The 25,527-nt window shown below is 30.4% G+C and overlaps 1 protein-coding gene across 3 annotated transcripts; it reads right to left on the bottom strand.

Moving 5' to 3' along the window:
• Nucleotides 1-696: 696 nt before the first annotated feature.
• On the bottom strand, nucleotides 697-24,914 carry LOC108721994 (laccase-4). Of its 3 annotated transcripts, XM_018446862.1 has the most exons (10): nucleotides 16,202-16,218; nucleotides 12,597-12,782; nucleotides 12,008-12,107; nucleotides 9,839-9,959; nucleotides 7,617-7,827; nucleotides 6,725-7,123; nucleotides 5,219-5,581; nucleotides 3,464-3,739; nucleotides 1,448-1,663; nucleotides 697-879 (listed from the first exon to the last, which is right to left on the bottom strand). In XM_018446862.1, the coding sequence occupies exons 2-10, from the start codon at nucleotides 12,721-12,723 to the stop codon at nucleotides 728-730; spliced, it is 1,965 nt and encodes a 654-aa protein (XP_018302364.1). In that variant the 5' UTR covers nucleotides 12,724-12,782; nucleotides 16,202-16,218; the 3' UTR covers nucleotides 697-727. The 3 variants fall into 3 exon arrangements, with proteins under 3 accessions (XP_018302364.1, XP_018302365.1, XP_018302363.1); XM_018446863.1 differs by lacking the exons at nucleotides 12,597-12,782; nucleotides 16,202-16,218 and adding an exon at nucleotides 24,724-24,914; XM_018446861.1 differs by lacking the exon at nucleotides 16,202-16,218 and having other exon boundaries at nucleotides 12,597-12,848.
• Nucleotides 24,915-25,527: the final 613 nt, after the last annotated feature.

The raw sequence follows: 25,527 nt of genomic DNA, 5'->3' as shown, positions 1-25,527 counted from the left end.
GCATATTGTAAAATTTCAGAGATAAAAGCACGCTATTATGGGCTATAAATACGAGCCTATGTGTATTACAGAAGAGTTTTGAATGGATTTCGGTCGAAATTGTTCAATTATTCTTTAGATTTTTATTGTTTTCTACTCTCTAAAATTTTTAGAATACAAATCTCATTCTGAAGAATGAAATCTCACTCTTAAAAATTGATAATCGAGCCATTTTTTTTCCAAGATTGGATCAATTTTTATTCTTTATTGTGAGATTCTATTCTTAAGAATTTAGGGAGTAAGAAAAACAGAATAATTCCAATTGGAATCCAATCCGACTAGTCCCATGATAGGTGCCCAGTTCTGGGATGTTTCACGACTTTACTACGATGATGCATTACTTAAGTCAGTTATTAAAAGTTGAAAATTACGAAGTTGCGCTAAGCTGCACATTCTTTGAAATATTATTAATAACTACATTATAATTTAAATTATAAATCAATATATCCTTAAAGTTCCTTGATGTTGAAACTGGAGAAGTTGTAAAGAGATTGGCATTCAATTAAAATTTTACCGATAATTGGATTTTCAAGAAAAATAGTTGATAATTTCCAAACAATTAGCGAACATAAGTGGATATTTATTCATAAAAATTCGTAAAATTTATTTAACAATAAAAGTAATTCCTATTCAAAGCGCTATTATTATATACAATTATATACAATTATATATTTAATGATTAAGCAGTCTATATAAGGAAGTAATCAGGTCCAACAAAGGATCCACATTTTGGAAAGTCCTGTGGCGGCGCCACCATGTCGCTAGATTCTCCAACTTGCAAGATAACATCTAAACCACGAGTCCAATCGGTCGCGTGCTCATCCCGCAACATCCAATAACCTACGAAGTAGGTTACCTCAAATAAGAATTTTATCGAGTTGATAAGTTAATAGTTTTATTAGAATCGGTTTTTTTAATTGATAAAAATATAATATTAGATATCTTAACTATTAACACTAAAACCGCCAATGATATTCTAAAGGCTGAAAGCTGTAAATTTGATAATTTCTTATTTTTGTTTTCGGTTAGTGAAAAGTTATTTTGGTATTATTATTGTATCATTAAAATTACTTTTATTATGTACACATTTTTTTAATATTCTGTTTTGTAAATCTAATATAAAGGAAAAAAAAATAAAATTTTTGATTGTGTGGCGGTTTTAATGTTAAACTAAGATTTGAAATTAAAGTCAAAAGTTTTGCTATTTATTATACAGTTTGAAATTTAGTTTGCGAGAAACTCTTCATTTCGCTAATACAATCCCATCAATTGTTAATATCTTCGTATATTTTAACAGTAGAATTATCTTCAATTTGTTAAACAAAATTGCTAAATTAGCAATTGAATCCGATAAAACAGAGATTTTGTACATTAAATATTTATAACAATTCAATCAGCGAAGGTTTACCTGGATTGTCGGCTTTAAACCGCAGTGCCACGGCACCAAACTTAGGCACAACGATGGTATCCTTGATTAATGCGCAATCAAGATTCCGCGAAAACAGTTGGCTTCTTTCATCGAGTTTCTTCACCTCTTGCAGTGATACACTTCGTCCAAATTGTCGGGCGCCCACCACGTAAAAACTGTAGCCGTGTAGATGATAAACTAGATCATCCAAACCACCTATAGTAAAACGATAATAGATTAACTGTGATTGAATAGAATTCCTCGTAGCAAAAAAATCATTACCGAATTACCACTATTCGTGATTTTAGCTAAAAAATTATTTTAATATTAAATTATTTTACGATATTAAACTATATTATGATGTATTATAAATATATAACAACTGACTTGTGTAAATTATATAACTACTAAATTACAAAAAATACTAAATTATATATAAAATGTTTATAGCATGAACAGGTCTAATAGAAAATCCGTCCATCGTGTAAGAAATGGTCCTTAAATAAACGGTGAATGAAGATAATTTCACGAGAAATATCACGAACCGATAGTCGATGCTGAAATTAGTTTCATGTAATTGCGAAGCTTTATGAAAGAGACCAATCGTTCCACGTGCTGTTATCGGAAGTCGCGGGATTTCTCTCGGCTGTCGCAATTGTCTTAAAAGAAATCGCGATGACGCGTCAAATATTGTTTTTCGAGCAAATAATATATACCTCCCTCATCAAAAGTGATTTATGATGATGAGAGCCTTCATCAATAACTTTAGCTTTCGTAGCCAATACAAGATGTAGAGACATCGGGGTCAAACGTTAATTCTACTAGTATTATGCTGCTAATATAATGTTCTCTCACGTGCTGCTTCATTCATTTTGTAAGATTATCCCCAAGCATGTACTTAGAGGGGCTACGTAATAATTAAACTAATGAGCTACGCTACATACATTATTACGCAGAAGACCGTACGCCTTCAAACGAATAGCATAATGAGTTCCTGCAGTAACCTTGTCACATTTCACATTAATTTGCATTGTCTTGAAGATTCTGACTAAAGTTTAATTCAATATTAAGAATATTTGATGATTTAAGAATTCTTTTCTTATTTCTAATCATAAAATGCTGAGAATCATTAAAAATGTATTTAAATTATTTTAACTTTTTTTTTTTAGGAATCTTTCTTAAATTTTTGCCAAATCATACAGTATTATTGAATATAAGATATTAATATATTATTCAATTATAGTTCAATATTCCCAAATAGCATGTAAATTTTATAAATGTTTTAAAATATATACATTATACATGTATATATGTACATATTAAAATACCATGAAATATAGATGATATATTTATAATATATTCAAAGGACGCAATTGTAAATATTCTATGAAAAACTATAGAATATTTTATGTAATTTTCTACAAAATATCTACGTATTTTTATATGTGGGTTCGATTAATATTTTGTTCGTATAAATTTAGTACGTAGCAATTTAAAGCAGTTAGTTGATAGTAATTAATGAACTGCACATGCTCAGTGTGCAATTCATTAACTCTACGAATATTCTGAAGAACTTTTTAGAAATGTTCTTTTTATTACAAATATGAATTTAAAAATCTAAATAAAATATTCTATGTATAATATGTATATATTCATAAAAAACGTTCGATTCAAATATTCCGAGATTATTTGTATTTTTAAAGATGTTCGTAGAACATTTTGTGTTATCTAGGTATATTTTGAAGAGAAGTATATAATACCGATAAAAAAGGAAAAAATTAAAGAAAACTCTTTAGACCTCTCATAAAATTGTAAGTGTGAAAAATCGATCTTTGTCTTTCTTTAGGCTTTCTGTACAGAAAATCTGGAGCATCAAGACTTCGAATGAACGGAAACGGAGGAGAAAATGAAAAGCGCGGACAACTCAAATTAATAAAAAATGTGCACGAGATGAATGTACACGTGACATTGCGAGTTCCATTTGCGTTTTAATCACGCTCGAATGAGACTAATTACCTTGGTCCAAGAGAATAATCTCGACGGTTGCTCCGAGTGGCACGTGGCGCACGTGTACGCACTCGCATATGTCACCCGCTCCGATATCGCCGACCTGACGGCAGCGGCGTCGCGACATGGTCTCGTTGCTCTCGTTGAGATCTTCCTCGTTGTCGTTGTTGTTGGTGCACAGCATCCCCGGGGACACATCCTCACCCTGGGTCAACAGCGGTGACGGCGGGAATGTGAAAGTGACGTTGTTCACGTTCAACACTCTCGTCTCCGTCCCGCCGTTACCTGAAGAAGACGATATTCGCGTTGCGATTAAATAATCAAGTTTATATCGCTCTCTCTTTCTCTTTTTTAACTTAAAACTACACTGAGAAAACAATATCTTAATTTTAAAGAAATATTTCTTTGCTCGTATTCAAACAAATTATTACTTTGGATCAATAAAAATTTCTTTGAAATTAAAATTTGTTCTTTAAAGTAAAAAAAATATCTTATTTTCAAAGAAATTTTCATTGATCCAAAGTAATAATTTGTTTAAATAGAAGCAAAGAAATATTTCTTTGAAATTAAGATATTTTTTCTCAGTGTATCTATATACAGTTCTTTTATCAATTTAATTACACACCGTTTTCGGATGTGCACTGTGACGCGAGCGTTAGGAAATTTCTTCTCCATGGCATATGTATGAAAAGTGATGATATAAAGACGGCTAATACGACATTTGTAAAGAGATTAATCTTTACAGGACGGAAAAGCTACTGTAGCATTGAAACAGAATTATATTTTGAGATAAGAAATATAATAAAATAATGAATTATAATAAATCTTTAGGAACAGCGCTGTAAGATTTAAAAAATAAATCCTCGTTCACCAGAAGAGGTAATGAAAATGTAGTTTCACTATCAGTGCTTCGTTAGTAATAAAGAAGTTATCAGAAATTAATAAACAAAGTAGTACGATTTCGAACGATAAAAATCCAATTTTTTAGTTTTAGTTTGGTTTTTATCTGTTTGATTCTAGTTTTAGTTTGATTTTCATCTGTTTGACATTTTAGTATTCTCTACACAAGATCAGAATTATGTTCGAAATTGTATCAGCTTACCATACACTTCTTTATTCCCTTTATTTATTATTTTCATAGCTAATAAAATCGCATAACATTTTCATTTCAACCAAATTGGCCAAAATTTAAGAGTAATACATATTTATATGTATATTCGTATTTTTCTTAAATGTAATTTATCTTAAACTTTTAATAATAATAGTTTTCTGCATTAAAAACCTTAAGAAATTTTCAATGCAAAAAATTATTACAAAGTTGGGAAGCGTTACTTTTTCCGTTACTTTTTGTAATAAACATGACGTTGCAATTTTTTATAACTAAATGTTAAGATTGTGCTAAGATTGGAAAAAAATCGATTTTTCCAACCCTAGCACAACTTTAGCGTATAGTTATAAAAAATTGCAACGTCATTATTAAATTGTTTATTATAAAAAGTAACTGAAAAATTTGATAATGGTGAAAGTGCTTTCTAACTGACATGAGATACGCTATTACGTACGAAGCATGCTCGATAGCAAAATTTTAATAACTCGGATTTGAATGTAATATGATTAATATGATGAATGAAAAAAGCGGTGAAATTTAGATGGCAGAATTATTATCCTGCTCGCGTTAATTAATGCTCTGTGCAATTACGTCCCGGTTGCACCTTAATTCGCACTTTCACTCCCATTAGGGGCTCCTATTAATTTTTTACGCACCTATCAGTTCCGTCGCTTGCATCTTGTAGTTAATCGGCAGATACAGTGTCACATCCGTTCTGGGCTTAGTCAGGGTCTGCGGAATTTTACGGATACTTTGAATATCCATGGCGCATAAATTCTCTCGGTCGCCGCATTTCTCGGCAGGATTCGTCGTCACGGCCACCAGGTCTGTTCCTATCTCGTCAATATCACGCTGATCGATAGCTTCCGCCGTTGCTGCAGGATTTTCCGAATTGCCTTTGTAGTTGAGCATCGCTGCGCCATTTATCGTGCTCGTTCCACATTCTTTCGTTGTGTGCACATTCATCCAATAGGATCCGATGCGTTTGCTCGCTTTGAGGACGAAGTCCGCTCTTTCACCTTTAACGAATATTGAAGACTATTCATCAGTCTCAGCGTATTCGATGAAAATCGTGAGAAATCGGGAAATGAAGTTTTGCTTTGAGTAACGGTAGAGTTAAGGCTATCTTACGGTATTGAATATCCTAACTTTCTTGTAAATCTCAAAGGGTAAACGTAGAGGACGTACGAGAGAACGTGCTACTTAAGATCCGATACATTCGAAAGTGGAAGCGTTTAAGAAATGTCATCGCTTACTACGTGAATTACAATGAAGAATCGACACTTGCGAGACTTGTGCAAAATGTTTTTACGTTTCGGTGTCTAATATTTCTACAGTTTTATGTAATTAATTTCTTAACGGAAAAAATATGAAGCATGTAAATTGTGGAGGCGTTTCGATCAAACGTATCTAATTTTCCTGATAATATCAAAAAACCGTTCAACCCCCACACTGAAAAAAAATTTCCTCAATCTAAGTAATATTTTCTTAAACAATATTAATTAAACATTTTTTTACTGCAAATAAGCATTTATTTAAAAAATAGAATAATATTTAAAAAAAAAATCAGATAATATATATTTAAGTTTAATAAATATTTATTTGCAATAAGGAAATGTTTACTTAGTATTATTCAAGAAAATATTACTTAGATTTAAGAAATTTTTTTCAGTGTATATACGGAAAGAACGATACAGTTTCTAAAAATTTATCTAAATAATTTTGTTCTGAAAATAATTTTGGTAGACCATCAAAATAATATTATGTAGAATGCTTAAGCGTTGATGACAACGCTGTAGAAAGTTTTAACACTGGCGATGTCTAGCAGAGAAAGCAGCTTTACAACTGTTGTAAAGTTCTTTAATATGATTGATCTTGCCCTTAGTTCCTCATTGGGTCTAAATACATAAACCAATCATATTAAAGAATTTTATAACAAATTGCAAAGCTGCTTTCTCTGCTGAACGTAATCATTCTAGAAAGCAGCTTGAGCGTCCTACATAATTATTTTGCTAAATATTTTGCTAAATTGATCAAAATTATTTTGCTAAATATTTTGCTAAATTGACCAAAATTATTCTTTTTATGTAGTATCGACATGTTGCACGTCGATACGGATTGTACAGAGATCCGATTACGAAGAAATTAAACGAAACTCCAACCTTTAGCCAGAGTAATCGATGTGACTTGTCGTGGCTCTACAGGATGTCCGTCAAGCGCGATCAAGAGAAGCGAATGGCCATCGATGAAAAGCGTCACCGGGCATGCTCCAGCGCCTCCGGCATTAGCGACACGAAATCTGTGACGTCGTCCTGGAATGACCGTGAAAGTGCTCAAAGGAACCGTGGGTCCGTTGGGTTGACGACCTTTCCCATTGATTAAAAGAATCGCCGGTTTCGAATAACCTTGATTAAACGGTACTTCCGGAAGCGAATGTTGCCATTGGGTCACCAGGACCACGTGATTAGGATCGTCGATGTCGTAAAGGGTGCGATGGGGTTCCCGAAGGTCCGCTTGTCTCACGATCAATGATCCGATAATGCCATCCGTGACATCGGCTCCTGAAAACATTTTTTTTTTCCAAAAAAACAGGTCAGTCAAACAATTTAAAAAAATCATAATTAATAATTAATAATAATCAAAGGTAAATTGATAATATGAAGTTAGTATCAATATCACGAATCATTAAATCCATTGTTATATGATTATATTTAATCTAAAACAACTCACGAATCATATTATGAATATCACGAATCATTAAACCCATTATTATATGATTACATTTAATGTAAAATAACTTAAAGATAAAAACATTCTTAAATTAATTTTGAATTCCATAAATAACTTTATAGATAATTAAAATTTGAGAAAATATATTTTTATAAATAAATTTAGCTTTAATTTATTAATAAGTACATTAAACAAATATATTAGTAGTTTAATTCGATAGCACTATTTGCAAAGTATATAAATTTTAATTTTATATTAATTTTGTAAATGTTTTTCGATCGCGATTCATAAAATATTCAACGTAAATAACAATTAGCTAGCAACCTGCATGTGCATGCCAAAGATGTGTGCCGGGTATGGAAGCACGAAATTTATATTGGAAAGTGGTGTAACTTGGTATGGGACATTGTGTGACCAACGGAGTGCCATCCATGTAAGGCATTTCCATTTGCGTTTGTCCTCGCCAATGCACCGCAGCTGCTTTACCAGGAAGACGATTTATCACATCCACCACTAGGATATCGTTTTCACAAACCTGTAAAAGCGTAAACTTGTATGAAAGTTCGCAATTAGATACTCCATCTAAAAAAAAATCGATTTAGATATGTGACATTAATGAAGATTGTGCCGACATTAGATCATGCCGAATAAAACAATTGCATAATATCTAAAAGAAATTTCCTAACAATCGCATCGTAATGTACATCGCGAAATTAATGCCTAATTAAATTGATATTTAAAAAGATAGTTTCGAATTGAATTAAAGAATGACACGCAATTATAAACTTGATTATTTAATCGCAATACAAAGATAATATATAATATAAATGTGTTTTATAATTATTTTTATATATTGTTTCTTTCTTTTGCTTTAAATCATCGTTACAATGAATAAATATGTTAAATGTACACATACATGGAAAGAATTTGCTGTAAGATATAAAATTTTGCTGGATACAGATTTAAAATTAATTTTGTTGAGCTATTCAAATAATTTATGTAGGAATCTGAAGTATGATTGGCAATGCTGCAAAACATTTTAATATTCCAGCAACTAATTTTGAGTTTCCAATAAAATTATTTTCAGATCTGTTTTCAGTAAAATTAATATTTTTTAATAAAATTGTTCTTTTTGTATAACAAATATATTAAAAGCTTCTATTTATACTAAAAAAATTTTTTTTTATTCTAATTGTACATGTTTTCAAATATTTGAACACTGAAATTTAAATTTGTTTTGAGAAGCATATTTTTTTTTTAAATGCATTTAAATTCAAATATTAGATTTTAAATAACACAGCTACTGATACATTAATCTTCTTTCTCCGTTAGAAATGAAGGTATTAAAAATATATTAAAGAATATCATATAAAATGACATAAAAGATTTATTAAAATCTGCTAAAAAAAAGTAATTACCACTTGATCCTGAGAAAAGATACTTAACTTCAATCAACATTTCTAAAGCTTCGAAATATTTGTGGCCGAGGAAGAGCAATCAGATGCCTAACAAAATTCGCTTCACTTCAAAATATTCACTCGCAATCAGTTAAATAAGGCACGTGCACGAGATTATTCCTATATTCATGCGGCGTAATCAATTACCAAGAGTATTACGTGTCTCAATCATCACACGACATTTAATTTTACCACGAGATAGAACATCCACTTTCATGCAATTGCGAATTACTGATTGCAAATGAAGGCATATTGATGTTGACGAAGCCATCCGATAACAGATGCATGACTCTGTATATGAATCTAATTATATACATACATACCTATAATCACACAACTCAATATTCCTCTAAAATTATAGCAATGATGATAGTAAAAAGATGTTCTTATCATAGAATTAATCTTATATTACCAATCAATTTAATGTCTAGATTTTTTATGTAAAATCCAAAATGAATTATTCATGAATTTAATTAATAACTAATTGTGAATTTAGTTTGACACTATTTAAACTGATAATATTGACTTTTGTCAGACTAAATCCTACAGAAAGAACGATTTGCTAAAGAATCAAATTTAGATCTGATGAAAATAACTTTGTTCAACCATCAAAATAATATATGTAGAAAATTCAAGCATAAACTTTGTGTAACAAAAAGTTCGAACATTTTAGCAACGAGTTTGAACACGTCCTACATAATTATTTGGATAGTCTAACAAAATTATTTTCAGATCTGTGTGTATCTATAGATAATTTTTTTAATACTTCAACAAAAATTGTTTTTTTTGTGTATGAAATCTTCCGTGTCTCAGATCATAAAATAGCAAAACGATATGGAAAATTCGCTTAATGCGCATCCACTGAAGCATTAAAATATAATAACTTTGTATTATATACTTTCAATTATCTATTAATTATTTTGCGAATAAGTCGTTATGGAATATGTTTTAATTAAAAAGAGAGGAAAAGTGTAGAAAAGTGGCGAGCGATATTGTAAGCAAATTGCACTTTTACAATAGACTTCATTGAATTCTCGGCGGTGTGATGCACTCAGACTATTGATCGGTGGTTGAACATCGAGGTCATACCTGAATACTAGGTCCTGGCATTTGACGATTGGCCGTAAGTATACCTCGTCTCTGTCCATCCGCGGAAACGCAGTGATTGGCTAAACAAGCCGTCTGATTCAATGGACAGTCACCGCATGATCTATAAGAAATGTTGTAAAGTCGCAATTCTGACGCCTGAAGTATCTACATCCAGCAAACATCGAATATAATTGTTATGTAACGTATGTAAAACATGTATAATTTATATATATCTTACGTAGCAGTTATACCTGTTTTTAGACATAATTCTACGGAATAAATTAAATTGTTATGCTATCTCCTATCAATGCACAAAAACAAATCAGAGAAGAAAAACTTCCAAAAAAAGTTTCTTGTCTACTTGTTTTGTACAAATTTGTCGTCGATCTTTTAAAAATGTTTAAAAACGCACGAAAACAAATCATAATTGCAATTAAAGAAAAACAATCTGATGATCACGATAATGATCACAATGTTTCAATTGAATAAGACAATTGTATGGACTATTTGCATGATTTGTAAAAGGTGAAATAAAACGAACTATTTACATTATTCATTGTCAGAGCAAATACATCATTTATTTATAGATATATTATTACACATATTTTTTAGCAAAATGTAAAAATTATGAAAAAATTACAGATTTTTTAATACTGTATTTGAAAGTAATATAAAAAGTTTGGCAGCAATTCAAAATCTAAATAAAAAATGATTTCAATAAGAAGTGAACTTTTAAAAAATAATTAGGATAAAATGAGAAAATTTTCACTCAAACTATAATATTGATAAATTTAAATAGTTTTATTGAACTGATTCATATCTAATTTTATTCATTTTTATATAAAAAGTGTAAATTTTGCAATGAAAGTTCGAAATTTTCAATTTCAATTACTTTTTGCAGAGACTGTTCACCTGATATATCCTTTAACTTTGCGTTTATCAAGTAACAGATATGAAGTACCGTACGCTGGTCTTCTCAATAGAAATACACAATCTTGTGCCTAACGCGATTTATTTTGCATGTCGGTTTCGACGGACATCGCACGATTGATCACGGGAGTCTTCCGCATTACATCGATTAACGCTTAGAGAGAGAGAATTGCATAACGGTTATTACACCGACGAGTCCGAAACCGTTTTTTTTTTGCAGTATTATGCTGAAATAATTGCTACATTGGTTAACGTAACAGTAGAAAAATCGTTACAATTCACCAATGTTGCAATCGCAGAAAGGAACTCTGTAATCATATCGTGAAACGCACGTGAAGAAAAGTAGATCGTAGTTTCTTCACATGAGACGATTACGATCTAAAGCATGTTTTATTAGGTATATATGTAAAGATACTTTCTCTTTGAGTTCATCTTTTTGTTCGAATATTTAAGTAATTTTTTCCATAAGAAATGCAGAGTAAATAAATTAATGTGACTTCACGTTAACTTTAATATAACAGAAATGCAATCATATATGATAAAAACATTTTACAAAATAAGGATAAAAATTATAGAAGATCAACGTTGCGCAATATTTCGCAATATTTTCTTATAAGGCATTCTTGTTTAACTTTTAATTTTTCTGCTCCAATTCGTTAACCGCTTTTTCTTTTTTTCATAATAAATATTAAATTATACACTATATATCTTTTTATGTCAAAATATAAAATAAGCAATTAAGGATTAATTAAAAAATTTGTTCCGAGAAAGTTTTTGACAAATTTTTTTCTGGGAGAAATATAAGAAAAATAAGAATATAAAAAGACATAAAAATATTATATATAATTCGATTATAATTTATTAAATCATTAAAACACCATCGATTATCGACATTAACGGGATAATTAGCGTGATAATTAGCTATTTGAACACGTAAAAAGCAAAACAGATCGTGTGCCTTTTGACGTTTCGCTGAGAAAAATTTCTGGTTAAAAAAAAATTAATAAACCAGAAATTTTTCAAATTAATTAGTATTCTGGTTATCTCAATTAGTATTATAATAGATTCAACCAGAAAATTCTGATTTGTTTATTTTCAATTAGAATTCCAATTAATGTAACCAGACTCTTTTTCCAGTGTTCGTAACAAAGTTTTTTCTGCATCTTATATCATGAATACTGATATTATATTCTCATAAGACAGATGTAAGGCATAATTAAGCGATCATTTCTGACTTACTTGCTGAGCGATTGAAAGACTTCTAACGTGAGTTTCACTCGACAGATCATTGGCCAATCCAAGTGATGACACGGTCTGTCACAGGATAGGAATGTTTGTTCTGAAAAAGAAGGATAGAAAGAGCTAAGAAAAGAAAAAATATTTTTATACTCAAAGCGAAGAAAGCAATTTTCCTTGCCCCCAACCGGAGGAAAAATGCAAACCGGCAATCTGTAGAGATGAAAGTCCAAGTTACATAGAAAGTGCCATATAGTAAAGAAAAGTTAATGATGCGCATACACATCGAAGTTGTTGCGCAGATTAGAAAGAACAAAAATGCACTTTGCACATTATTACGAATTATTATCGTTGACACACAGCAAAGCTGATCCCTATCATTAGAAAACGATTTAAGTTTTTAATTGGTATTATATTCTAATTCAGCTTAATAAAAATTCTGTCGGTATCAGCTTCTTACGTTATTATAAAAATATATTTCAGAACTTTTACTTTGAATAGGGAAAATCGAAAGATTATAAAACTTATACAAAGCACAAGCCTACATATATCGGCGCGTTTTAATTTTTACATATTAATTATTTCAACTTACTGGGCCTATAATTGTTAATATGCAAAAACGTGGCCGCAGCGGCGATCATAATGACAACCACCAGACATCGTAAAATATACGTAGTCGGTGTCGTCACATGATGATGAACAGATTTAGGAGAATACATCGCCAACCAACGTTGTTATCCGACGATAACAAGAGGTGACGGCATTTATTCCTTGTGAGCTTTAAAGATTGATAGATTTTGGATGAAAATGATTAATTTTTATATATATGCGTTGATTAAATTACGGAAATCGTGAACATACGTTATTAAGTAGCGAATGTATATTTAATAATCAATTGTCAATGTATTATAAATTTTTGTTAATAAGTGAGAGTCAATTTTTTAAATTAGATTGATGATTTTCTGCTGAAGACTGAGCCAAATGTCGATGTCAAGAATTAAAAAATGGTGGAGAAAACGGCAGTGGAGGAAACCAGCTCTGAAAAGAAAAGAGTATCCATTTGTACAGATGAAACCGAAAGTCGAGTCTGCCTCGTTGCTTGCCTCGCTCTCGTTAGGCAGACTCCTTCCAGGTCCCGGCTTCAAAACAAGCCGTTCATCAATCAACTTTGAGACAACTGTGAACGAATTGCAAAGATTAGATTTGAAAAGTGACTGAATTAACGGATGATTATTCACTCTGACTGTAATCACATATTTGATTTTATCAAATGCTATTTATCATTGCGAATTAACTGCTAAAAACTGTTTCAAATTACAAAGTTCTTCATTCACTTATAATTGCAAGTTGATAGATCACTGAAAGATTTTATAACAAATGTATGTGATGATGAGCGTAACGCGCGAATAGCAATTATATTTTCTGAAGTGCAAATATCTCTATTTTATAAGTAAATAGAAGAAAATCAGAATAGCAAGTAAGGTCAAGGACGTTTATGCGTTTGCTTTCGTTCTCGATTAGGAGGTCATTATCACGTAAAAGTCACGTAAAAGTGTATTACGTGAAACTAATCTAATCTATTGCATAATATTCATAACATGTCGTAATTTCATGCATCTGACATGCAGAATCACATATCTGAAAGTCCCGATCGAAAGCATTATTCACACTTCACGCACAAATTTCACCACAGAAATCTGTTTGCAGCGCGGAAGCGAATCATTGTAGCGCATAGAGTATAGGATAATATATTATTAAAATTCTGTATAATAAATTGTTGAATATATTAATTCCGTTAAATAATTTCAACGTAATTTACGATTTTTTTATAAAGTTTGTGTTTATGCAAAATCTAGAAAATATTTCAAATCTGTGTCAAAGATTCTATCCTGTGCGCAATTTAATTTACAATCAATGTATTGCATCGATACATTTATTCTGTTCTTTTTAAACATTAGCCTTCTACATATGTAGTTTTCCGTTATAAAACGCAAAGTCACGTTTGCGCCAATAGGTGATCGATTCAACGTATCCCGCAATTAATGACTACGCAACACGCGGGAAGTTATCAATCAAAAAGCAGCGTATGTCTTTAAATAACGCGACAGAAAAAATAAACACAAAAAGAAATACGACAAAAGGTATCCTTAATGATCAATCATGCGCAAAAAAAAAATATAACAAGAAGACGTATATGAGAGAGAATAGATCTTTATGTCACTGCACCACTGCGGACATTTACGTGGAACCGACACAACGAAACCGCGGATACAGTCGCACTCCCCGTCGTAGACTGATATGAACACCGAGACTCCGAAATTCATAGCTGGAACGTTTCTCTCCCGCTCCCTTTCGCTATTTCAACGTTCCTCCTCGCTTCCTTATTGCCTTATGACTGCTGAAGCTAATTATGCCTGTGTACACTGAGGATTGAGTCTCGCTTATTCGTGTAAAACTATTTAAGGAGGTTCTTGCGCTACCTCCTAGTCAATAGACAGTTTATTCACAATAATATGTACACTGGTTCTGCTAAATCTGCCGCTCCTGGTTGGGGGTAATACCTGCGCGAAATAGGGGTCCGTAATTTTCTTCACCCGGGCCCGGTTTTTCTCTCTACGGTGTAGATATGTCAAACCCCTTTCATAGCCGAAAAGCAAGAAATATTTATCTACATATTTATCTATTTACGTCAAGGAAGTTCTCGCGCTACTTCCTAGTCAATAGACAATTTATTCACAATAATATGTAAAATAATTAAAATAATGGAATAAAAAAGTTACTAACGATATCTTATGCCATTATACATAATTATTCTTAATTTTATATATTACTAAATATTTTCAAAATAACAAAATAAAAGTTGTAAGATGCTCATTTGAGATATACGCATCATCCATTTGACATATATTCTAGTTTTTTTCATTGAAGAATATAAATTTCTTGTAAATTGTACGGTCAGTTTAAAAGAAACTTTACGAGAACAAACTTAAGTGTTTACTTTATAATTATAACGATTTTTAAATTGCTGTCTTATATGCAAGTGCCTCAATTTAAAAGAGAATAACTGCAGAATAAGGTTATACCTTCAACTTGTAATGTAAAATTCTATAAATATAGAATTAAATATCTTCAAAATGGTACGGTAAAAGTTAAAGAAATTTTTTCTAAATATTATTGATATTATCAACTTTTGCATTACATGTATATTATAGACTTGTCTTATATTTCATCAAACGCGAGAACCTCCTTAAAGGTGAACTCGCAAGTGGATTCTCAAAAAAACAACGATTAAAATAGGACAAGTTGCAATAAAAATATCCACGACAACTTTACGAGCGTTCGCTACGTGGAAATGTCAGGCTCCATGCAAATTACGACGTTACTACCAAAGTTTGTTTAGATTCAGTTCAGTTGCATCGAACAATCGCGTCATCAACAGTAAAAAAAACCTTTTGTTACGTAAAAATGATTATTAAAGTTGATGATATCAAAACATTTCCTCTCGAATATAAATTGCCTGTTATATTGTTGCAAAGAATCGCTACATTGCGTATGTCTGATGGCGGATAAGTTAATCGGGATCGATTTGAAATTATTGAAGCGATAAATGACAACGGGACATATTTTATTTTATATTTTATATTGATCTTTCTATCCAGCTGTCGTACATTATTTTACTACTTTGAAATTGATTTTTATTAATATAAAAATAATTGCATGTCATCTTCTTAGCTGCAGCATATTTTTAGCTTCTTAAATAATATAATCTTTAGCTTTTAATATAACAAGTGTTTTCAGCTTTTCTATAAATATCTTAGTAATTCTCATTAGCGAAGATTATTGACCATTTTTGCGAATAGAAAATAATCTCTCCGAAAATGCTAATCACTTGCTATTTAACTTGTCTCTATATTAGCTGTTTTTATTCGCGACACATGGTTTAATCTTGTTCTATCCGTAGAAATAATTAGTAATAAATTAGTGTTAGTTATTTCATCTAAATATAATTGTATGAATCGATGTAAATGACAGCTCGCCCCGATGATGAGTTCGAATGGAAGGTGTCGAAAACGACAACATTTGTAACACCAGATGTTTATCTATTAATGGCTAATGAAATCGAAAAATGAAGCGAAATGGTGTCCTAAAGATGCCTAAGGATGATTGGAACAAAATGATTCTCATAAACCACTGCACCACTGTCGGTTATCGATACATGAATCCGCCGTGTAACGGCCAATATCGTCGCGCACCCGGTAGTCAACTGACGAGGAGGCCCAATTTCGTTGCTGTGATCGTACAAATCGTGACGTATCATTTTCCCTCTCTTGTCCAGTGGTCCAGGTTCTCGAGGACCAAGGATCATGATCGTAGTCGACCGGTTTTTTACTCTTATCCCCGCGGTTTCACCAACGCCTTGCATTTCCTACGTGGCGTTAAACATAAGGCGACCTGTATGCCCGAGATATGTGTCAGAGGCTGTGTAACGACGAGTGAAAGTTCGCCGGCGGGCCCCCCTGTAATCGAGGGCCCCTACCATCCCCGGCACTATGGATCCCGGGTTCCATCTCCCTCAGCCGATCGCGCGAACACTTTCATCTCCCGACCTTTCTCCTTCATGTTGGTCCAGCCGGCGTATAGATTTCGCTTTCACTGATGCCCAATCGATTCCACTCTTACTTATGTAGATGGACAGAAACAGTCATCAGGCTAGTCGCTACTATATGGAAAACAAGTGACGTTTCGCTTTAACAAGATACGCTTAAGCTTGCATTTCTTCGGTCATTCACTGAGATTGCGACATCGTTGCTCGATCGAGCAAAACTTTCTAGAGAGAAAGATAATCGGATATTTGAAATGTACCTGTATAATAAACTCAGATGAAAGTATGAAATCGATGAATTCAGTTATTTGAGCGGAGATATACCTCGCAAAAATTGTTACAACATCGTATCAAAAGAACTACATTCAAATTAACATAATACGTATGTATAAAACGTATATAATATAAATACAGTTTTCCTCTTTATGCGCTATATTTCAAGATATAAAATCAATATTTAAAAATTTTCGTTTGTAGCAAAGAAAAAAAGAAAAGATAAAAGAGATATGTAGATATCGGTGTGTGTTTATTAAGCGCTCTGGAAATATATGTAGTATCCTTTTAAGCACTAAAATTAAATACAATTGATAAAGCAAAACTTATAAGAAATATAAACTGAATTGATAGAAGATAATAATAATAAAAATTAATTTTTAAAAGAGAAAAAAGAGAGAAAGAAATCGTGAAAATTGTAATAAAATTTGGATTACTTGTAATGCAATGTCTGTTTTTTGAAAAATGTATTTTTCAATCAAATATATCTTAAATTTTTTTCGAACAAGACCGCTTCTTTCTTTAAATGATGAATGATGTTGAATTTGTGTAAAACCAGGGTTAGCAAGTAACGCGTTACTTGTAACGCCATTACTTTGTTGATCGTTATCTTGTTATAATAACAATTTGGTAATGACATTGTGAATTTTTTATGATGGTAATGCTAACATCAGAGTTAGAAAAGTCAATCGTTACTTGTAATGGATTGAAAAAACGTTACGCGTAACGTTACGCGTTACTCGTTATGCTTATAACTTTTTCAGTGTAACGCGTAATAGTGACAAATTACTTTTCAAAGTGACTTTTCTAACCTCAGTACAAGCTTAACATTTAGTTAGTTAGCGTTACTGTCATAAAAAATTGCAACATCGTCATCAAATTGTTTACTATAAAAAGTAACGACAAAGTAACTGAAAAGTAACGTTTGCCAACCTTGTGTAAAACTAATTAAGATATGTTGGTGCATTTAAGTTTACAGAGATTAAATAAAATGAAAATTTGTGAAAACGACATAGCTTTGCATTTCTCTCTGCGGAAATGAATTACGGATAACATATAAAACAGTAGAGAAAACGACTGTATTTCCTGTCATCGTAACAATTTAAGCATTTTCTCTACATGTTGCAAACAAACATGTCAAAGATAGTAGACGAAGGAAAGATCAGTTTCGAAGACTATAATAGTCGTGTGAACCTATAAAGGTACGAGTAGTGCAATGGGCTTTTTACAATAAGCCATTAATACACAGAGAACAATTTTGCTGAAGTATCTAAAAATTCAGCTAAATACAGAAAATAATTTGAAAATAATTTTATTGGACCGTCAAAATAATTACATAGGACTCTCAAGCATGATGAGCAATGTTGCAAAAAGTTTTGACATTCCAGTTTGAACGTCCTTCATAAATATTTTGATGGTTTAACAAAATTATTTTCGGATCTGTGTCTAGCTAATTTTTTAGATATTTCAGTAAAACCGTTCTTTCTGTGTAATCGATTAGAAGTCAAGAGCGTATTATAAGCGAGTCAATAGTGTATCATAAGTCAGTAATCAGTGATTGCGTGAAGATGGCTAAATTCCATTTCTTATTCGATTTAAAACCATTTAAAACTTAGATTATGTTATGATTGATCAATTACAATAGTGTATTGTTTGCTCTGAGAACTACTACCCTTCTAATTGACCGAAATATTGTGACGTAATGATCTTATGTGCTTTATTCTGGATGTAAGTTTCCTAAAATTTATGACTTATAATTCTGATTTATCTGTAGTATGTTATATGTGGTAACTAACGGCTTATTGTAGAAAACTCATTATACTTCGAAATTGATATACTCTAGAATATCTTTCCCCGAATATAATCTCTTAGTAATCTTAATGATATGGAGGATGTTACATGAATAAAAACTTTTTGTACTGCTATAATTGGTAGTTAATATTTCATACAATTACGACAACTGAAACAAACATATCGCAAAATGTGAAATTTCTACGTTTCTTTTACGTATTATTATCTAATGCATATTAGATAACATTAAATTGCATTACATCGATCCATAATGACATTGAGTTATCTAATCGGCATTTTAAAAAACGGTTGTCATTATCACGTCATGCAAAGCAAATATTACTTCCTTTTGTAAGTAATAACCGCGTTCTAATCCATCATGAATAATAATTTACATTATCTATTTCTTTCTTATTTGACATCTTTTCTTTAATTTTATTATGTTATATTTTCGTCTTCACTTGCCTATAAAGATGCAGTAGGGAGAGTTAGTAATGTAATCATTCACTGTAACTTATTAACTATAACACTGCTTGTGTATTGCTCAAAGTGAAATTGCTCAGTCGTGAAATTATCGAAGTCATTAATAAGAGACTGAAAACATTATTTATCACGTGAGAAAGTGAAAGACGTATCCCGAGGCGTATCTTTCTATTGCGCTGGTGATAATTGTATTGTTCTCTTTTCCTTTGGTAAAGCCTTTTAATCGTTGTGTTAATAAGCAGCATTTAAATGAAAATCTCTCGTAGAAATGTTTTGCTTGATAACTTCGTTTAATATCCTGCGTTTAATAACAATTGATATTGATTTCTTTCTATGAGTCACTGGGTAATCAAGATTTTATTTGATGTTAAAAAAGAGATTAATAATTTTAATGTACGTATATACAGTAGAAAATGTAATTTCGAATATACACCCCAGAGAAAAATATAGCAGTAACAATTTAAATATGACAATTATACAAGTTTTATATGTAGAATTAATGTGCACATAGTTGAATAAACTGTTTTATCCCTTTGCAACTGGGATCTTTAAAGAAACATCATCGATATTTTGTGTAAACATAAATTTTGATAAATAAATTTAAATCTGCGAAAAATAAGTAAAATACAATTCGACTCCTATATGATAATCAAAACTCGTTAAGAAAAGTACAACCAATTTTTTTATTTTTTATGTAATCCGAAACAATAAAAAATTTGCTCTATTTCTTGAAGAGCTATATTGCTAACGGAAGAGTTAAAATTCATTGCCGGCGGAGGATTACAGTTACAATGTAAAATAATTTATTTACTCTATATAAGTATACATTAATTCGATATACAAAGCTTATATACGGGTTGCAAATATTCTCACATTTTCTGTATTATGTTCAATCTGATGTTTATATTAGACGACAAAAAATATCTATTTCGTTCTTTTGATATTTATTAATTTTCGAAATAAGACCCTCGGAATGTCAATGTGTATCACAATAGTTAATTGGGATGGCTTCGTACACAAAAAAATTCTACGTTTACTGTGTAATAATTGACGCTTTCACTCATTTAATTTGACGAAACGCATCTCTCGTACTTTTCACAATCTATTAAATACTAGTATCTCGTACATGTATTTCGTTAATACAATTTCTAGGAAGTAAGTGGTTTTATGTGCGAGTTACATTTACGCAAGGCTGATCGCGACGATCGATTCGATCATCAAATATTTGCAAATGCACAATCACGTACATGTATACGTTACATCGATTATAAAATATTGCGATATAAATCACAATATAATCATCGACGAACCTATGAAAAATATATACACTTATTTATTCATTACGCAAATAATACGATAAATAAAAGTTTGTAGTATAATTGTAGCACTTTGTCGATATAATTAACCAATACATCTTTCATACACATCAATTATTTCTTATGCAATTTGTGTATTTGATTAACAAACGTGTACAAATTATTACGAGTAACTGGAATGAATCGGAAAATTTTTACACGCGATTTGCAATTTATATTATAACTGTAAATATCCCGGAAAATTAAAATAAAAATAGTTTAAAATTATTATACACATAAATGAATAATTTTTAAAACAGTTGTTAAAAATCGAGAGAATATCTTTTAAGGTTGCAACAGTTTCACAAATTTTCTATTCTTTGTTATAATAAAGAATTTTGAGAAATTGATAAATATTTCAAATTTTTTAATCATTTGCGATAAAAATTAGTAATATAATTAACTTACAGTAAAAATTGAGATTATTAATTTCATTTGTATTTTTTTGCCAAATTGAATGTTTTATTATTTATTTAAATGATAATTACTACAAGTAAAATATTGAATTTTTCGCAGAATTCAAAGAGTGGTATTGTTATAGCCTCGAAAGGTCATCTAAAAAGTTTTAAATATCTGGAGACACGGTAGTGTCTCGGCGCTAAGCCAAGCGCAATGACATATTTTATACGCAAATGAAAAAGCTAATCTCATCAAGATTTTATCTCCTGATTGTACAAATAAATGACTATTATTAGTATAGGAGTAAAATGTTTTAGCAAGAAAGTTATAAATTTCTAGCACTTTTTTATATATACTAGTTCATAAAGTACAATTAAAATTACTAGAAAGTAAAAACACCGGAGAAATTTGCTGTCAAAAGGCAAGCAATCACAAAAGATATGGGACGCTAGAGATACTTCTTTGAAATATAAAAGAGGAGAAAGTGAAAGATATTTAGTCAGCTACAAAAAAGTATTGACACTCTGACCACTGTTACATTATGACTAATAACAAATTCATCTCTAAAACAGAAGTGATATTATTGAAAAGCGAAATTGTGTGCGCTTATATCGTTGCGACGCGACATACTTTTACACACGACTCTTGATTTTTATTTTGATACATTTTAGCAACATTTATGACTGGCGTGGGTGTGACATACAAAAACATTCTTCTTTTCCTTTATAATTAGAAAGGATTGACCAAGAAAAAAATTTATTGCTGTACCGTTTAAGGAATGAAATTAAGGATGAATGTATTATCTATGAATAATGTTATGATGCTTATATTATCAAGAAAGTTGTACCTACATATTTTTCTTCTTATATCCAAATATGCTCAACAAAGATGATCTCCAAATGACAAAAGATTTTAAAAACATACTTAAATTTAGTATAAAGGTACTGCTAAGAGTTTGTGCAATATAATGTGTATAAAAAAAAATTAAATTTATTTTAATATAATTACTTCCTTGTATTCAAGGCATTCCAGTCACTTTTAGAGCGCATAAATATGTATATAAAATAATCTTCTGATATCGTGTGTGCATTGACTGCTGTATTTCATTGACAAACTAAAAAAATACATTCGCATTTTTTGCGAGTATGAGAAGGCAAACCACTTTTACAAGATAATAAAACTTGTAAAAATAAAAATATTAATTACATATAAGGTATACGATTTCTCCGCATAAATAAAATGTAAAATTGTATGTAAAATATATATATATATATATTTTATTTAATTATATTTTATTTTAAAAATATATAATACTGAGAAATTTTCTTTAGAAATAGAAATATTTTATATTCTGCATAAAATAAAAAATTCTTTAATTACCTCCAATTTATAAAAAAGAAGTCATTGTATACACATACATGACAGAAATGTTATTATATATAATTAAATTATCTTTGTTATACTTTTGTTTTTATAATAATAATAAGCAGTTTTTTTATTTTTTTGCTATTTCAGGAAGATGCTCTTTATCCACTTTCCATCAGTTAATGCTAAGATTGATGGCATGTCTAGAAGCATGACAGCACAGTACAGTCAAGTTGACATATAGTAAATGCTGTCTCGCGTGCTATATCCTAGAAATGTAGCCGCGAGCAATCAGCATCCTTGGCAGTGGAATTAGTAACAGAGATGCATATAACGGTAAATTTTGAATAAGACCATTCACCTCTTCACTATCGGACTATCTCAAGCAATCTTAAAGCATCCTTAAAAGCAATCTGTAGATATATCTCGCTTTGAAAGAGGAAAGCTTCTATATTTCTTTCCATATGGAAATCTTTCATAATTTCGTCAGTTAAACATAACTTGAATATATACTTTTTAATCTCATCTCGAAATTTTCAAAGAGAAAGAAGGATTATGTTATAATTTTAATAAAAATATTCTACTCTGTGAGTCACACATGTGATAAACAATTTGATAATATATAGTTGATGTCAACGCATATGAATTTTATATAAATTAAATTTATATATAATGCTGATTTTTTAAATGTAAATTTAATGTCTTATTTATTATTTTAATGGACTGAGGAAGACTAAGTAAAGTGGAAAGTTTTCCTATATAGGTATTATATTTTATCTAATTGAGTAACACTCTAATAAACCATTTTATATTTTTGACCTAATTATTTGCTCTGATAAATAAATTTACTTTTCTATTATCATTATTTGCATTGCAATCTTGAGTTTGATTTTTGTTTTAAATTTAATGTGTACGATCTAGGGCGTGTCAGAATATTTGCAGTTTATCTGTTATGGTTGTAGTATTTTAGTTTTCTATATCTTCTTTCACATATATTTTGATATAAGATTCTTTTTTAATAATACTTGTAAAGTACTTAATAAAAATCGATCTTTATTGTGATATTTTTGCATTGTGTTCTTTTTTAAATTTATTTTAGATAAAATTAGTCAGGAAATGACTATAATATCACATTGATTATAAATATAAAACTAATAATAACATGAATAAATAATATCAAAAAATCATTTGTCAATTTCTATTCGAATTCTTTTATATACTTAATTATAAAATAATAATGGAAATTTATATAATTTATACAATATATAATATATGATACATAAATAAATTGAAACAAAAACATTTCATTTATTTATCAAAGCAAAAATATAAAAATATAAAAATACTGAAATATTTGATTATGTTTGGAGTGAAACTTATATGTGCTTTAAAATTTTTTAATGATGTTTGAACTTTTGGAATATATTTGTTTGGATAAATATTACATTTTACTCAGATTTTTTTTATTTGTTTGAATACTTGTATTTAATACAATTAAATTAAACTTTTATCTGTAAATTTATATTTTAAGTAGGTTATAATTAAGGCAACCAAAATATGTATAGGGCATCTTTTTTTTATTTGACTTAATAAAGAAATAAACTAAATATAAATTTGTTGCATAAGAAATTATGCACTTTGAGCCCTATATGTTACAGCATATTTTTGCATATTTCGCCCACACATGCACAATATTTACATATTTTATCTATTTTTATTGTATGTTTCACATCGTTTTCTAATTTAAGTTCATGATTACGTTATTATAAGTAAAAAACTTAATTAATATTTTGAAAATTTGTGCGATAAAAAGTAATTTTCAAATGCATATATTCCTTTCTTTAGAGCATTTTTTCAATTTCACAGAGCATATTTTAGGCTCTTAAAAAGGGATTTTTACAGCATAATTTTGGTTGCCCTACACTGAGAAAAATATTTGTGTAAAATTACATAATTATCCTGGGTTTTTTTCCGATCCAGCATAATCATGTAATTTTACACAAATATTTTTTTCAGTGTAGTTATAACAAAACAGTAGAGCAAATAAAAAAATCTATGCAAAAATATTTATCTAAATAAATGTAATCCATATGTTCAAGCGTTAATAAAAAGCGTTTTTTTTTAAAGCAAGATAAGAACAAATAAAATAGATACATGTAATCTTTGACTATCAGTTATTCCTTTATTAGCAACTTTTTTTTACTTTTTTATCCATTTCTGCTAGAAGTATTGCGATATCAAAATAACTATACCAAATGTAGCCGTACAAGACGAGCTTTCAAACTGATCTGATATTTTAAAATATATAAGCTGAATGTTTCGCGATAAACAAAGAAAATTGCTCTCACAAATAAGGCACAAAATATACTTTCATCTCGCGTTTATGTCACAAAACAGACGTTTTTGCTTTTAACTTTTTTAATTTTTCCTTCTACGGATTTTTTACTTACCTGGTATGGGCGTGAAGTAGATGATGGTCGTGACCACGGAACTCAGGCCAACAAAGATCCCGAATCTGAAGAGCATGATGCACCTGGTGGATCGGGACTTGTCAACTGAGATTACCAGAGAGCTGTGAGAGACGCGAAAGCGTGGAAAAGCAAGCCACCAAGAGAAGGTAAGGACTGTCCAGCGTCGTTGTCGCGGACACACTAGCGCTGCTTCAGCAAGTTCATTGCCAGAGAGAGAGTCGATTCTCGATTAAAAGAAAGATGTTTCAAGCGCGGAAACACTATAACGTGTATGTCGTGCCGTTTACAGTCTCTTGGCACGGAAGAGATTATACACATGTATTTCCTCGAAGGATCTGCACGATACCTGCTAATCTTCAGAGAAATCGTGAACTTTGTGAACCTTTTCGCTGTGATATATACTTCTTATATTACTTAGAGCTTTTCTCAACGACGTTATTAACGATATCGCGAAATGGTGCTAATTAATTAATTATTCTGATGCATGTAAATTATACGTAAATTATATTCTTCGCAAGACGTGAAAATCGGAATGATTATACTTTGTAACATAATCGCTTCTTTCTAGAATTATGATATTTTGTTAAATTTATATTTAATGATTCCTACTTATTTGTTTCTACATTTTACACATTCTTAAAAATTCTTGCTAATTTTTGAGATCATTTCCTGGAATGATTTCAATTTATCTCAATTACAACAGGCTTTATTTCTCATGAACTGTATGTTATATATTTTTTTATATTTATACAATATGTATTTTAAATTTTTAACGATTTATAC

The sequence above is a fragment of the Mycetomoellerius zeteki genome, unplaced genomic scaffold (assembly GCF_001594055.1).
Source record: "Mycetomoellerius zeteki isolate Tzet28-1 unplaced genomic scaffold, Tzet1.0 scaffold19, whole genome shotgun sequence".
NCBI lineage: Eukaryota > Metazoa > Arthropoda > Insecta > Hymenoptera > Formicidae > Mycetomoellerius > Mycetomoellerius zeteki.
This window is presented reverse-complemented; position numbering and strand designations above follow the sequence as displayed.

Bases quoted from the DNA above. Each gene is read 5' to 3' on its own strand.
- LOC108721994 (XM_018446862.1), bottom strand. From the start codon at position 12,723: ATGTATTCTCCTAAATCTGTTCATCATCATGTGACGACACCGACTACG. The intron at 7,124-7,616 runs GTTGCTAGCTAA...AAATGTTTTCAG, and splicing joins TCTTTGGCATGCACATGCAG to GAGCCGATGTCACGGATGGC. The intron at 1,664-3,463 runs GTAATTAGTCTC...GTTTTACTATAG, and splicing joins GATTATTCTCTTGGACCAAG to GTGGTTTGGATGATCTAGTT.